General features: G+C 46.2%; 1 protein-coding gene across 3 annotated transcripts in view; it reads right to left on the bottom strand.

Annotated features, from left to right (window-relative positions):
* Positions 1-15,508, bottom strand: part of MASP1 (mannan binding lectin serine peptidase 1) — an 83,250-nt gene that overhangs the window by 50,751 nt on the left and 16,991 nt on the right. For all 3 annotated transcript variants that reach the window (XM_033957576.1, XM_033957574.1, XM_033957575.1), the window contains exons 3-7: positions 14,010-14,187; positions 11,768-11,899; positions 9,023-9,219; positions 7,755-7,902; positions 6,551-6,669 (exon numbers count right to left, since the gene is read on the bottom strand). In XM_033957576.1, the coding sequence (XP_033813467.1) occupies positions 6,551-6,669; positions 7,755-7,902; positions 9,023-9,219; positions 11,768-11,899; positions 14,010-14,187 (774 nt within the window). The remainder of the gene's footprint in view (positions 1-6,550; positions 6,670-7,754; positions 7,903-9,022; positions 9,220-11,767; positions 11,900-14,009; positions 14,188-15,508) is intronic.

Here is a 15,508-nt window from a genome sequence, read left to right as displayed (position 1 = left end):
GATCCACTAGCACACCCAAGTCTCTCTCAAGTACGGTGTCTTCCAGCAATTTCCCCCCCATTTTATACTCGAACAACGGGTTCTTTTTCCCTATGTGCATGACCTTGCATTTATCTACGTTAAAGCGCATTTGCCATTTGTTTGCCCAGTCCTCCAGCTTATCGAGGTCCCTTTGCAGTTCCTCACACTCCTCCCTGGTCCTAACTCTGGCGCAGAGCTTGGTATCGTCTGCAAATTTTATAACCTCACACTTTGCCTCCGTTTCCAGGTCATTGATAAATATGTTGAAGAGTAGCGGCCCCAGCACCGATCCCTGCGGCACACCGCTCGTGACTCCCCGCCAGTCAGAATATTGGCCCTTTACTCCGACCCTCTGTAGTCTACCTGACAGCCAGTGCTTGATCCATCTGTGTACATCCCCGCCCACCCCGTGGTTCCACAGCTTCCTAAGCAGCCTTTCATGTGGCACCTTGTCAAAGGCCTTTTGAAAATCGAGGTAAATGATGTCTATGGGTTCCCCTTTGTCCACCTGACTGCTTATTCCCTCAAAGAAGTACAGAAGGTTTGTCAGGCACGACCTTCCCTTACAGAATCCGTGCTGGCTTGTCCGCAGTAGGCCATTTTTCTCGATGTGCTCGCAAATGCTGTCCTTGATCATTGCTTCCACCATCTTCCCTATAACTGAAGTCAGGCTCACCGGCCTGTAGTTCCCGGGGTCACCTCTCGATCCCTTCTTAAAGATAGGTGTGACATTCGCCAGTTTCCAGTCCTCTGGTACCTCTCCAGTTTTCAAGGATAGGTTGCAAACATGCTGGATTGCGCCCGCTATTTCCTGACTTAGTTCCTTTAGAACCCTTGGGTGGATCCCGTCCGGTCCCGGTGATTTGCCGCTTTTCAGTCTGTCAATCTGCTTGAGGACATCCTCCCGACTTACCTCTATATGCCCCAATCTTTTGGCCTGCTCCCCACTCATGAGCTCCTCTGAGTCCGGTATATTGGACGTGTCCTCGCTCGTGAAGACCGACGAGAAGAACGTGTTCAACCTCTCAGCTACCTCTTTATTCTCCTATATCAGATGCATTCAAAAAATACACTCAGACAAGGATTCAATTAAGTAGAAAATTCCAGAACGTCGAGAAGGCACCTGTGCTTAAACTTGGAAGCATGCCCATTACATTAAAATAATACTGACTAGTTAGTGAGTTAGCTGCCATTGACTCGTGTTCGAGTCCAAGCGACTCGATGAATTACAGGTCTAAAAAGAGATAATTGGAAGCCACTGACTGCGCATTCATCCCCTTTAGAGATGGAGGGAAAGAGTCGCCCATTATTTTCATACAAAGAAACCCCCCCAAACGGCAACTACATGAAGCTGCATGTCGAGATCTATGGACTGGAGTGGAGAACTGGTCCTACTGGTTAAGGCAATGGGGCTTTGATTCCCAAGGCAGTTCCCTGTGATTCTTCTAGTAGCGTGGTAAGGGGTGGGCCGTCTTCATGAGGGGCTCCTCCTCTCCGCATACCTCTTGAAATGTTCGCCAACGTAAATAGCATCTTCCACCTGCTGCTCGCGCTGTCCTTGGCTCCCTTCCGGTGTCACGTTCAGGTCCTGCATTCTCCTGATCCAGATCCAGCCACTTTCTCCTTTCCTTCCCAGCATGTCTGCATCACACTATCCCTCCCTCCATTTATAGTGTTTTTCTCCAACCAGTCCCTTATTTCCCTCAGCCCATCTATAGTACACTCTATTCCTCCATTTTCCCTAATTTCATCACTCCATCCATCCTCCCTCTGTGCTTTTTAATTTTTCTCTTCCTCCATAGGCATAATTTGATGCTTCAGCCCATCCCTCCTCTCCCAGCTTGCATTCGCAGTCCGTATCTCTTCTTTTTACAACCTATCAGTGTCTGTGTCTACTTTTTCCTTTCCAAGTGTCTCCCTCACCATTTCTCCCCCTCTCTATGGTGGACCAAAGGCAGGAAGCCTGTCTGACCTACACTGCTGTTCCTCTCTCCTCCCTGCTATGAGCCCATTGCGCAGACATTCCTTGGCCAGCCAATAGGCTGCAGAGGGAGGAAGGGCCATTCTGTCCTGCTTTTCTCTGCAGCTTATTGGCTGGTGAAGTACTATCTGACCAATAAGCTGCAAGGGGAGGTGGGAACAGTAGCGGCAGAGATTAGAAAACTGTGCGGGGACAGAAGTCAAATCCTTCCCTGTTGGAATCAAACCCGTCCCCGTCTGTCCCTGCTGCAATCAAATCCAACCCTGCCCATCCCCACAAACTTCTGAAATATTTCATTAATTCATTTAATTATGCTACTGAATTAGAAGCTCTGGTTGAGAACCATTTATAAATAAGCAAAGACACTTTATTAATTTGGAAATATTAATTGAAAATAATGCATCTTTGGGTCTCTGCCAGAGCCTCTAATGTAAATCTAATATAATAAAACGCTAGGCCGTGCATGCGCATTTCCTATGTGTGCACAGGTTTTCCGTGAGCTGTAGCAACACTTAGGAAGTGCGCATGTGCGGCTTACGATTCTTTGAAAGACGCGGCGGTGGCTACTCTCACGATCCCCGCCTGCGTCGGACTTCCGACGCAGGTGGGGATCATGAGAGGAGCCACCGCCGCGTCTTTCAACTAAAACAAACAAACAAATAAGGCGGATGTCGGCCCGATGGCTGGAGTTCACCACTGAGTCCGGTGAGGAGTGCTTCCCTCAACAGGAACCGTCGGGTCTAATTCAAATACTCCCGGCAGGTCGGGAGGGGGCGGAGCAGGCTCGCACGCCTGGTGGGGACCGGACAGGAACTAGACTCCCTGCAGGAGCCAGCCTGATGGCTGGAGATCACCGGACTGGACAGGGGGAGCAGGTAAGGGGGTGCTGCAGTACAGGAGGAGCAGGGAAGAGGTGATTCTGGACAGGGGGGGAGGTAACAGGAAGGGAGGCCTACTGCTTGATAGGGGAAGCAGGGAAGAGGTGCTGCTAGACGGTAGGGGGAGGTAAAAGGAAGGGAGAAGACCTACTGCTGGGCATGGGAGATTCTTTCTCCTTAAATTCAGATTAGGAGGAGGGTGGGGCAGAGCCCTCGGGGCTGCAACAGATTATCAGAGGTTTTCCCAAAAACAAGCAGATAGGACTTACCTTTGAACCCCAATCGGCTCCCTGAATAGGCTGGCTGTAAGCGGCAGCATGCCGTCTGGAGGGTGAAAGCCCCGATCTGTTGCTTGCAGAAGCTGTGGATTTACGCAGCAGCATGCAAGACTCCTATCGGCTGCCCTGCAGAGGATGGCTGTAAGTGGCAACGTGCAGGGATTCCTGGAGAGATCTCTCGGTCTGGCGAGACTCCTATCGGCTGCCCTGCAGAGGCTGGTTCTAAACAGCAACATGCAGGGACTCCGGGAGATATTTCTCTACCGGGCCAAGTGCAGGCGGGGGGATTAGCTGAGCCAGGGCATCCTGGAGGCTCCTTGCCACTGTAGCATGTGGATCCCCCGCTGCTGCATTCTGATGAGGATGGCTGCTGGAGGAAGATTCTCGGGCCTCACTTCTCTTCATGCCCTGCGGAGGCTGGCTGTAAGCAGCAACATGCAGGAACTCCTGGAGAGATCTCTCGGTCTGGTGAGACTCCTATCGGCTTCCTGCAGGGGCTGGCGGCTAGCGACAGCATGCAGGACCTCCGGGAGAGATTTCTCGACCGGGCAAGTTGCAGTCGGGGGGGTTGACTGAGCCAGGATGTCCTGGAGGCTCCTCACCGGATTCGTCTGTGGATCCCCCGCTGCTACGCTCCGATGAGGATGGCTGCTGGAGGAAGATTCTCGGGCCTCACTTCTCTTCATGAAGTCTCTCAGTGCCCTCTTCCTTAGCTTGCGTGCACGTGGTGACATGTGCGCACAATGCAAGCCACACGGAAACCTCAAGCGCCGGATCCAATCAGTGGGCGCACAATTCATGAGGATCCAGTGTGTTCATCCTCCTCCTGCATCCCAGTTGTTTCTTTAGATGATTCAGGCATCTTCAAGTTGATGAGTAGAAAAGTTGTAATGGAGAGCTGTAGAAAAATCCGACCGATGGGAACGGGCGGAAACTAAAGACTGGGAATTAGGGAGAAGCAGGGGGAAATGGGTAGGGTTCGGGCATGCCCAGTGGGGCCCGGGCACTGCACGTGCTCAGAGAAAAAAAAAAAAAAAAAAATCTCTCTGAGCTATTGGAGAGCTTATCCGCAAATTGGGAGGTGTTGGGACAACACCCATATGTGGCTGACTCATCCTGCTTGTCCTAGGAGAATCTAGGGTACATCTCTCCCACCCCCTTAACTGCCAAGTGCAACATATCCCCTGGCTCCTGTACAGCATCCCATCAGATCCATGCCCAATATTTCTCCTTCTATCAACCCTCTCCAACACCATTCTGCATCTCTTCCTCCCTTCCTTCCACCACCATGTTCAACATTCCTCCCTCTTGCATCCCTTTTCATCTATCCCACCCTTCCCTCTCCACCACAACATCCAAAATTTCTCCCTCCTTTCCACCACTATCAAGGCCAACAATTCTCCCTATTTCTTTTCTTTCCCTCTCATTCCATGCACCTATGTTCAATAATTCTCTTTTTCTCTTCCCTCCCCCACTGGCAGCATCTCTCTTTCCTTCTCTTTCTAACCCCCCAGCCCATGCAGCATATGTCCTTCCCTGCCTTCCTAACCTCCCACTCCCAGTCCCTATCATATCTATCCTTCCCTGCCTTCCCAGCCCGTTCAACATATGCCCCCACCCCCTCAGGGACATCCTGTGGCATGACCTCTCTCTCTCCAGCTCCCGACTCTCCCACCTACTTCCTCCCTGGCCACTGTAATTTAAAATCTTTGGGCAGCCAGCAGCGACAATGAGGAAAGCCAGCTGCTGTGGGCCTGCCCTAGAAGTCTTCATTCTGCAGTGACTTCCTGTTCCCATGAAGGCGGGATGCTGCAGAATGAAGGGTTCCAAGGCAGACTCACCTTGTTGCTGCTGCCAGCTTCTTGAAGATTTAAAATTACAGTGGCCGGGGAGGAGGTAGGTGGGAGAGTCAGGAGAGCCATAACTGACTCTACTGACCTCCATCCACCAATTTTTTTTTTTGGGGGGGCCATGGCCCCTGTGCCTCCCTGTTCTGACACCTATGCTTCTCACACTACCCAGCCATGCAACATCTTTTCCCCTCCCATTCCACATGGTTCCCACGGGTGTGCTACCTTCCTCTGGGTTCTGCCGCACTCGCTCTCGGTTGAAGGCTAACACAGAAGCCTTCCCTCTGATGCATTGTAAGTCAGAGAGAGTGATCCTTCTGATGCAAAACACATCAGAGAGAAGACTTCCAGGATAGCTGCCGGCCACCTGTAGGAAGGAACGTTGCCGGTGGCCTGAAGAGAGTGAATGCGGCTGGACCCGGAGGAAGGTAGTACTAACCACTCCCATCCCTGTGGGATCCCCAAGGACCTGGAGGGGATCCCCGTTGCTTCCGTTCAGCTCTCTAGCAGAGACAAAGCCTTGCTTCCTATATTTCCCTGTAGCTCTACATCATTAAGATTCCAGCTCTGATGTCTGAGCAGTACTGCAAAAAAATACTAGGGGTGCTCTATCACCCACAGAACTGGCATCTATGAATGTGGCATGTACGCATATGTATTTATTTGCTACTGGGGGGGCAAACCGCTTCCTGTATACTAGGGATTCTCAACCCAGTTCTTGCGGGTCTGGTTTTCAAGATACCCACAATGAATATGCATGAGACACATTTGCATAAACTGCCTCTATTGTGTCTCCTGAAAATTTAATTGGCTGGATTGATCCTTGCTCCGTACTAGAGTTCCAGTGAAGCCACATTTTACAGACTTTGGGCTAGATTCACTAACCGCCGATTCCGTGTCCGATCCGTGCCCGATTGCATGCAGGCCGACAAATTCAGTAAAGGCCTGCATGCAAATGGGGACGATCGTTGACATGCCCCCCCCCCACCGCAAGGATCGCTAGAGAGCGATCCTTGAGCATGTGCAGACCACCTTCCTTGCCTGTAGATGGTCTGCACATGCTCTCAGTAGGAAACTTTTTATTTTTTGCAAGCCCGTGGTTTTAATCCGCTTTAAGCCAGCAGGTTAAGACCACAGGCTTGCACTGCAGGGAAGGTTGGGCTGCAGGAATTCGGGGCAGGCGGGAGAGTTGGGGCTGCAGGAGTTCAGGGCAGAGAGCAGAAAAACAGAGCAGGGCAGTCGGAAAGGACCTGAGTGACTGGTCCTCAGCAGTCCTTGTTTGTGATCGGCCAGCCCAGTCAGTGTTGCAGGGTTTTTGTTTGTGAATCGCTGCCTGCCATCATTTAAATGCTGTTCCCCCCTCATTTGCATGCGTGGCTCGGAGGATGATCGGGACACAGGTTAGTGAATTGGGCCGGAGGGAAATCAGATCGCAAAGGGCTCGCAAACCGATTGATATACGATCGGTTTGCTTAGTGAATCTAGCCCTTTGAGCAAGTTAGTCCTATCTCACATGGGCACATGTTAAAGTAGCTTCTGTACCTTGAATACATTGTATCCTGCATTGCAGCTGATCAGGACTTGGTCTTTAAAGGTATACTGGGATTGCACAGGCTCAATCTTTCCATTCAGTGGTGGTTGCAAGACTGGGCATGAGTTTCCTGAAGCAGGAAAATAAAATGGTAAAGTTTGTGAAGAAGAGGCTGCAAGAAATACAAGTCTGTCAACACTGGAAGATGTGGTCAGTCTCTCTCTTTCTCACTCTCTTTCTGACTCTCGCTCACTCTCCTTCTCTTTCTCCCTCCCTTTTTCTCTTCCTTTTACTCACTATCCCTTCTTCTCCCACCCTCTCTCATTCTCTCCATCCCTTCCTCTCTCCCTCCTTTCTATTTCTTTCCCCCTCCCTCTCTCTCTCACACCCTCTCCATTCTGTCTCCCTCTGTCTTTCTCCCTTCTCTCCATCCCTCTCTCCTTCTTTCTCATTCTCCCTCCTTCTCTCTTTTTTCCCTCCCTCCTTCTCTCTTTCTTTCACTTACTCTCTCTTCTTTCTTCTCCTTCTCTTCCTCCCCCTCTCTCGCCTTCTCACTCTCCCTCCCTTTCTCTCCATCACTCTCCTTTTTTCTTCCTCCTTTTCTCCCTCCCTGGATACAATATCCGACCTAACCTTTTATCCATCTCTGGACATTTTCAAATCCCACTTAAAGATCTACTGCTTCAAGATTTCTTTTCATCCAAAGACCGTGAATTTTCCTGATTCCAAGTCTCTCCATGTTAAATACGATAGAAAACAAATTGTCTTGAAGATTGGAAGCTTTATGAAGAAGGAACTGCCTTTTTTTTTTACATCTGTGCAAAGCTACTTATGCCTAGTAGTTCTACAAAGAGTTTACACGGCAGTACTTTGAAAACGGCAAACTATAGTGACCTTTTGAAAATGGGAAAGCACATCAAGCTTCTCGGTGGGGGGTGGAGGGGGGATAATGTTTCCAGAAATTGGATTTAGCTTCCTAATTCCCTAAACTAGGTAGCTAGAGCCATGTACATGAAATCAAAGCACCATCGTGTCAGTTTCTTCCATTAAAGAAGACCTCAGGGACTTTGTAGTTGTTTTTTGGTTCTTAGATAATGTGAAAAGAAGGAAGAACAAGTGAAAGAAGTGTATAATGAAGACATTGCTGAGTTCTTCAGTGTTTCACGGGAGGTTTTCGAACCAAAGTGAAGAGTGATCCAGGGATCATAGTTTTACCTGTTGCACTATACGTGAATTTCCAGCCACCATTTTCTCCAGAATCGTCACTGTGGAAGAGGATCTGAACACTGTTACTCCTCGTTTCAATCTGTCCAGGGGATTTCTCGCCACAGAAGGGGCCAAATTCTCTTCTCCCGGCTTTAATCTGAAAGAGGATACAGAGAAATCCATCACACGGTGACAGTGAAGCAGCTTCAGCGTACCGTGCGACCGGCTGCGCCCTCCATTTCTCCTGCCAAGTCAAGTGGAAGGTGCCATCTATGTACCGGGTTTGTGCTCTGACTGGCCACAGAGCAAACCAGAATCTGCTGATAATCGAAGTCCATGAAAAGATTGACCCTTCCTTCGTAGGATCTGCATTCGTTAGCACACGATCAGATTATTAGCGTGCCTTAAAATATTTCATGTGCACAAAATCGGTTTTAACATTTATTAACTAATAAATTAATGTATGTAAAGTTGATTTGCCTCTAACATGTATGAAAACATTATTGAACTGAAAAAAGTCCCCAAATTGGGAAACAAGGCCTAAAATCCCCCCAACAAACTGATTTTCCCCCTGAACCTCCCTATTGAGGGAAACAGTCCAAAGTTCTTGATGCAATGAAGCACTTCTCATTATTTTTGGTCCATTTCTTTAGGAAGTACGATCAGGAAGATATTGAAATGGTTTCGTTTTTAATTTAAATCAATCTTTAGTTTACTGCAGGAAAGACGGGGGAAAATATGGGTGGTGTGCCAGCGGTGTTAGACCACTTTAAATGTTAATGAGAAGAGGGTGGAATTCCTGGGTTCACGGAATCTTTCAAAGGTTTCGCAGCGCAGGAATTCAGCGAGAGCTTTTACGAAGCCATTTAGTTGCTGCGGTAACTGCCCTAAAGCCAATTGGGATTTAAAGGGCTTCCGCTAGCAAAGCTGTCTGCACATGTGGACTCCTGCCACTGGCACGAGCAGAGAGCTACTATTGGCTGTTTTCAATGATTCAGAGGGTTTTTTCCCAGCCTAACCAAAGGCTGAGAACTGTAGTTGGAGTGAGAAGGGGAAGAAGGAAGCAGCTTGGAGTAGGGAGACTCTTACTTCGCCACTGCTCTCACTCATTAGGCGTGTGTCACACTCTGAGCCTCTTCTCAGGCACTGGTCACCACCATTGCAAATTATGGCTATGGCTTATGTCTTATCCCGTTCCTCTTAAATTTTAAGCATGTCATATCAGCAGTCTGCGGACTACTGCGTGCATTTCTCTGCAGAGCCCACATGAAATTTACCTTTAAGTAATCATAGGGACAGGAAACCTCTGGGTGGTCTTCAACATCAAAGCTGTCCTCAAAGTGCAGAGTGACAAAGAAGCCTTCCTCCAGCTCTATCCTGTATAAGCAGTCGGAGCTCTTTGGGTATGGATTAGGGAAGTCAGCGCTGGTAATGACTCCCGTGCGTTGAGTAAAGAGGTTATCACTACACTCCACTGCAAAAAAAGACCAGAAGAAATGTGAAGAGCATGTTCTACTAGACGCTTACACGTATGTGCCTCGTGCATGTGTAAATGTACAGAAAATCATCACTTATGCGCAAAAGTGGCAGCAAATCAACTTAGAAGTATTCTATAAGGGATGGGTGAGTGTTATATCTTGTAACAGCAAGGAGTGCTCACATGGGTGGGACACGGGAGGAGGAAGGGCATAACCGGTCTCTATTTCTGCTTCCAATATCCGTCTTCTCATTACCTCTGTAATTACCTCACCTGAGCACAATGTATTGATACACTTTCTTGTCCAGTCTGTCTTGACTAGAGTGTAAGCTCTTTGGAGCAGGGACTGTCTCTTCTGCATATGTCTAGTAGCGCTACAGAAATGATTAGTAGTACAGTACTCCCCCTGATTCTGCAAAACACGTCTAAAGTTAGGCGCTGTTTAGACATCTAAGATAGGCATCCTTGAAATTATGAATGCGTCTACAAAGTGACATCCACATCCTTTGGACGCCTAAGTGCCAATTATCACTCATTAAGGCTGTTAAATGGCTCATTTCTTGGAATTCCTCTAACCCCAATTCCACCAGATCCACCCAAAAACTGAAACTCTCCTTTCCCTCTCTAAAAGGCGTCTCCCTTGTAGGAAAACTAGGTTCCTCCCTCCCTTTTAGAATCCCTGAGCTCTGGAACAACCTTACCTCCTCTCTTAGGAATCTGAACTCCCTCCAACTCTTCCGTAAACATCTGAAAACCTGGTTATTCTTCCTCCCTCTTTGATTATTTTAGTCCTTTAAATTTCCTCTTCATCTTTCCCTCCTCTGGAGTTCCTTTCTACCCTAACTCCTGTTAACCGTGTCAAGCTTTACGAATGTAGAGATGATGCGGTATACAAACCTAAGGTTTAGTTTAGTTTAGTTAGTTTCATTAGTTTGGACACCTAAGTCAGGCTCAACGTTAGCCGTGATTTAAGCACCGTTTATAGAATCAGGGTCTAAGTGCACAGAGGAGGTTGGAAGGGATGATTGCAATTTGTTTAATATCAATTCTGTCCTCAAAATTAACTCCCAGAGTATTACATTACATTAGTGATTTCTATTCCGCCAGTACCTTGCAGTTCAAGGTGGATTACATAAGATTTATCAGGAGTTACAAGAATTGTAACTTTACATAAGAATTGTCATAGGAATTACAAAGGAGTTATATAAGAATTGTCGGGAACTTGAGGCGATACATGGGTAATTGGAAACATTTTAGATTTGAAAGAGGTAGTGGGTGTGGTGGTGGAGATTGGGAAGGAACTGGTTGTGTTAGATAGGTTTTTGAAGAGTAGGGTTTTAGTTTCTTTTTTGAAGGTTTTGTAGTCTGTGGTCGTAGATAGCAGATTGGTGATTTGTCTGTCTAGTTTATCTGCTTTGGTGGCTATTAGGTTGTCATATATTTTCCTCTTTTGACATTTTTGGTTGGTGTGTGTGTGAATAGTGAGTGGATTCTCCCGTGTCTGGTTGAGGTGGATCGGGTTAGTCGGTTGTTCCAGTAGGATGGGCTTTCTCCATTAATAGCTTTGAAAAGTAGGCAGTAGAATTTGAAGTGTATTCTTGCTTGTATTGGGAGCCAGTGTGAGTCGTGGTATGTCTCTGTGATGTGATCATATTTTCTCAATGAGTAGATGAGTCTTAAGGCTGTATTTTGTATTGTTTGTAATTGCTTTATCATGGTTGCTGGGCAAGGGAGGTATAGTATGTTGCAGTAGTCAATTAGTCCAAGGATGAGAGATTGTACTAAAAGTTGGAATTGTTTCTTGTCAAAGAATTTTCAGATTTGTCTTAGGTTTCTCATAGTCACGAATGATGTTTTTATTACTTTGTTGATTTGAGGTTGCATGGTACAGCCTCTGTCGATCAGTACTCCAAGAAGTTTTAGTGTGGGTTGAATGGGGTATGATATCGATTTTATTACTAGGTTTGTTAAGGCTGGAGTTTTGTTGTTTTCTAGGAGGATGAATTTTGTTTTGTCAGGGTTGAGTTTTAGTTTGTGTTCAGTCATCCATGTTGCTACTGTTTCGAGTGTTTTGTGTATTGTGCCTGTTATGATGAGTTCTGGGTGGTCGAAGGGGAGGATAATGGTGATTTCATCTGTGTAGCTGTATGAGGTTATGCCATGTTTGTCTAGGCAGGAGCTGAGGGAGGCTAAGTATAGGTTGAATAGTGTGGGAGATAGAGGTGATCCCTGGGGAACTCCGCAAGGGTTGGACCATGGTTCTGATTTTTCTTTAATTGTTTTAACCCTATAGGTTTTGGATTGTAGAAAGCCTTTAAACCATGAGAGAACCTTGCCTGAGAGTCCTATGGAGTCTAGCGTTTGTAGGAGGATGATATGGTCTACCAGATCGAAGGCTGCAAAGAGGTCTGGTTGTATGAGCATGATTTTCTTGCCTGTACTGAGATGTTGTCTAGCAGTATCTCATTGACAACCTGAGATATCACCTGGCATTAGCAATGTAACTTGGTACCGGAACAACAGCGGATCGCTGTGACGGAAATACCTTTACAAGTCCTGTTGTCGGAGTGGAGCAGATAGCCGAATCTGCAGGAGCAGTAGAATCCCCCTATGTAGTTGTGGCAGTAATGGTCGCAGGTCAGCTCCTCGTCACTCCTCTCCGTACATTCATCGATATCTGTCAAAGTGTAAAGAAGCCATAGTGAAGAAGCCCTCGGCCCAATGTTTTCAAAGTCATCAGAGCCAAGGCTGGTGAGAAAGGACTGCAGTGGTTAGAGCTACAGCCTTGGCATCCTGAGGTTGTGGGTTCAAATCCTGCACTGCTCCTTGTGACCCTAGGCAAGTCACTTAATCTCCACTGCCCCAGGTACATTAGATAGAGTGGGAGCCTGCTGGGACAGTTAGGGAATAATGCTTGAGTACCTGAATAATTTGTAATCCACATAGAATTGTAGGCTATGCAGAATATAAATTATTAAAAATATATATATATATATATATATTGGTATCTTGGAGTGCTCCTTCCCTTCAGAACAGACAGGAAGCTCTTGTCATTTCCTCATGCCTCTCCACAGAGGCCGTAGGGAGATGGGAAAGAAGGTGGGCCGTTCATGTCTTGGTACCATATCGAGCATCTGTTCCCATTTTATGAAACATGCTTTCTATACCTTTTCCTTACTGAGCTGTATTGGAGTACTCTTCCTCCAGTGCAAGCAAAGCTGTAAAGATCTGTGAAGTTTAGTCTGGGAATCAGAGACTGTAGCTGGCCTAAGTTTTGATACAGTCAATCAATACGTGGCCTATTTCACTTCTTGTCTTCAGGGTTTAACTCCCTAGTGATACTTAATATTAGCAGATGAATGTGAGCAGCGTGCTGATAAAACATGGGGATTAATGTTTGTTGGTTCTTTTAATGCATTTTCTTTCTATTTTTATTATTATTATTTTTTTTTTTTATAAAGACAAAGGATTTAAGAATATAAGAATTGCCATACTGGGACAGACGGAAACAAGATACTGGTCTTAATGGACCTTCGAACAGTGGCCAACCCAGGTCCCAAATACCTTGCAAGATCCCAAAGAGTAAAACAGATCCTAGGAATAAGCAGTAGATTTTTTAAACCCTGCTTAGCTGATTTCACCACATTCTCCGGCAACAAATTCCGGACTTTAATTACATGTTGGCTGAAGAAATATTTTCTCCGGTTTGTTTAAAATCTACTACTTAGTAGCTTCACCGCATGTCCCTTAGTCCTAGTATTTTTAGAAAGAGTGAACAAGCAATTCAAATCTACCCTTTCCGCTCCCCTCAGTATTTTATGGAAGTCGACTCATCCCTTTAATCATTTTTGTCGCCCTTCTCTGTACCTTTTTAAAATTCTGCTATATCTTTTTGAGATCTGGTGGCCAGAACTGCCCACAGGATTCGAGATGCGGCCGTACCATAGAGCGATACAAGGGCATGGTAACATTTTCATCTTTGTTTTCCATTCCTTTCCTGAGAATCCCTAATATTCTATTTGCTGTCTTAGCTGCCACCTAGGGTTTTAACGTATCCTCAATGATGACACCTAGATCTTTTTCCTAAAGTGGAATCCTACGTCACGTAGCTATAGCATGAGTGATATCTTTCTACGTGTTGACTGCCTATTGGAGATTAAAAACCCCCTCCCTCAAATGAAGACATTATGAGCAAAATATCACAATGCAAGAACACTATAAGCAAACATGGGACACAGTCAACCTGGACGTAGCTAAGGAAGTCTTGCAACTCCTCCCACTTTTTGTTCCTAGGGTTGTAATTGCTGCACTGGTTATCACCCCCTCGCTCCCCCGCCCCATGTCTTGTTTAATGCGTGACGCTCATCTGTATTTATTATTCCATCTTTTTCCATATAAGGAACCTCTGTGTTTATCCCATTCCATTTCGACCCCACCACTTCCTATGGCATCCACCACCCTCTCAAAAAAAAAAAAAAAAAAGCATTTCTTAATGTTATTTTTAAGATTTCCTCCTTGTAGCTTCATTTCATCTCTTCTAGTTCTCATTAATATCCTGTAAGCATTTAAATGTTCATATCATGTCTCTCCTCTCCTCTAGGGTATACGATCAAATAGTCTTCAAGTCTCTTTTCATTTGTCTTCTGGTGCAGACCATTTTATTCACTTTCCTCTCCGTAGTCTCTGCAGGAAATGCCAGTCGTAAGCAAGACTGAGGATCCTTACGGGAACCTCTCGCAATTGAAACCCAGCTGATCAAATTACTTCATTGCTAAGAAAATACTTACCCACTGCTGCGTAATGGGCATCAAAGCCGGTGAAGCGTTCCTCGTTTGAAAAATCAGATCTAAACGTGAGATTCAGAGAATTACCCGGAGACAAGATGGCCTGGGGTCCTGGAGCCTGCTCAGTGTCTGTGCTTTCTTGGCCACAGAATGTGGCTAGAATTTGATCTTCAGCTTCAACCTATAAGTCAGACCAAAAGGAGTTAATACTTTAGCGCACAAAGCTTTCGTGGGCCTCATAAATCACCTCTTTTTGCTTGCCATTTAGAGAAAGACTAATAGTGTAAGGAATACAGGAGATCCTGCCTCACATAACAGAAAGTATGAAAGTTGGAAAAACATGTTATACATAGTTTCACAGAATGAGGGAGATTTTCAGTAGACAGATGTAAAATCATACTTATTATATATACAGTATATTAAAAATATATTTTTCAAAGTTTTCTTTCTATATGCATTTGAAAGCGTTTAAAAAAATTATATTATCTGCCTATCCTACAATTCTATGTGGATTACAAATTATTCAGGTACTCAAGCATGTTTCCCTAACTGTCCTGACAGGCTCCCACTCTATCTAAAAGTACCTGGGGCAATGGGGGTTAAGTGACTTGCCCAAGGTCACAAGGATTTGAACCCACAACTGCAGGGTGATGAGGCTGTAGCTCTAACCACTGCACCACAAAGGGGAATAACTTCTCACCCAGAGGAAAGTCAGGGGCTACTTTTCAAACTGGCAGGAACAGAAACAAGGAAGACCCATATAATATCTTCATTGAGAGCAAAGAAAATGCACAGGGAAGGCAGGAGACTTGAAAGAAATCATAGGGGCTGAAAGCTACTCTGCACCAGGACACTGCTTTCGAATCCCCACAAAGAGATCCAGTATAAGAGGAGACCCCAGGAGCCAGAGTGTGGCATGGTGGTTAAAGCTACAGCCTCAGCACCCTGGGGTTGTGGGTTTAAACCAGTGCTGCCCTTTGGGACCCTGGGCCAAGCACTTAATCTCCCAATTGCCCCAGGTACATTAGAGAGATTGTGAGCCCACCAGGACAGACAGGTAAAAATTCATGTAAACCGTTCTGAGCTCCCCTGGGAGAACAGTATAGAAAATTGAATAGTCTGAAAAGTTTCTGGTAACCAGAGCTGATACTGTGACGTCACAATGCCTCATTCCACCAATAAGAGCCAACCTCATCAGTGATGTCACAATGCCTCATTCCACCAATAAGAGCCAACCTCATCAGTGATGTCACAATGCCTCATTCCACCAATAAGAGCCAACCTCATCAGTGATGTCACAATGGATTGATTGTCCTTTACTTGGCTCACTTCTAATACATTTTGATTTCTAGAGTGGTTAAAGCTACAGCCTCAGCACCCGGAGGTTGTGGGTTCAAACCCACGCTGCTCTTTGTGACCCTGGGCAAGTCATTTAATCCTCCCCATTGCCCACCGGGACAGGCACAGAAAAATGCTTGAGTACCATTCTGAGCTCCCCTGGG

This window comes from Geotrypetes seraphini, chromosome 9, assembly GCF_902459505.1.
Source record: "Geotrypetes seraphini chromosome 9, aGeoSer1.1, whole genome shotgun sequence".
Taxonomy (NCBI): domain Eukaryota; kingdom Metazoa; phylum Chordata; class Amphibia; order Gymnophiona; family Dermophiidae; genus Geotrypetes; species Geotrypetes seraphini.
This window is presented reverse-complemented; position numbering and strand designations above follow the sequence as displayed.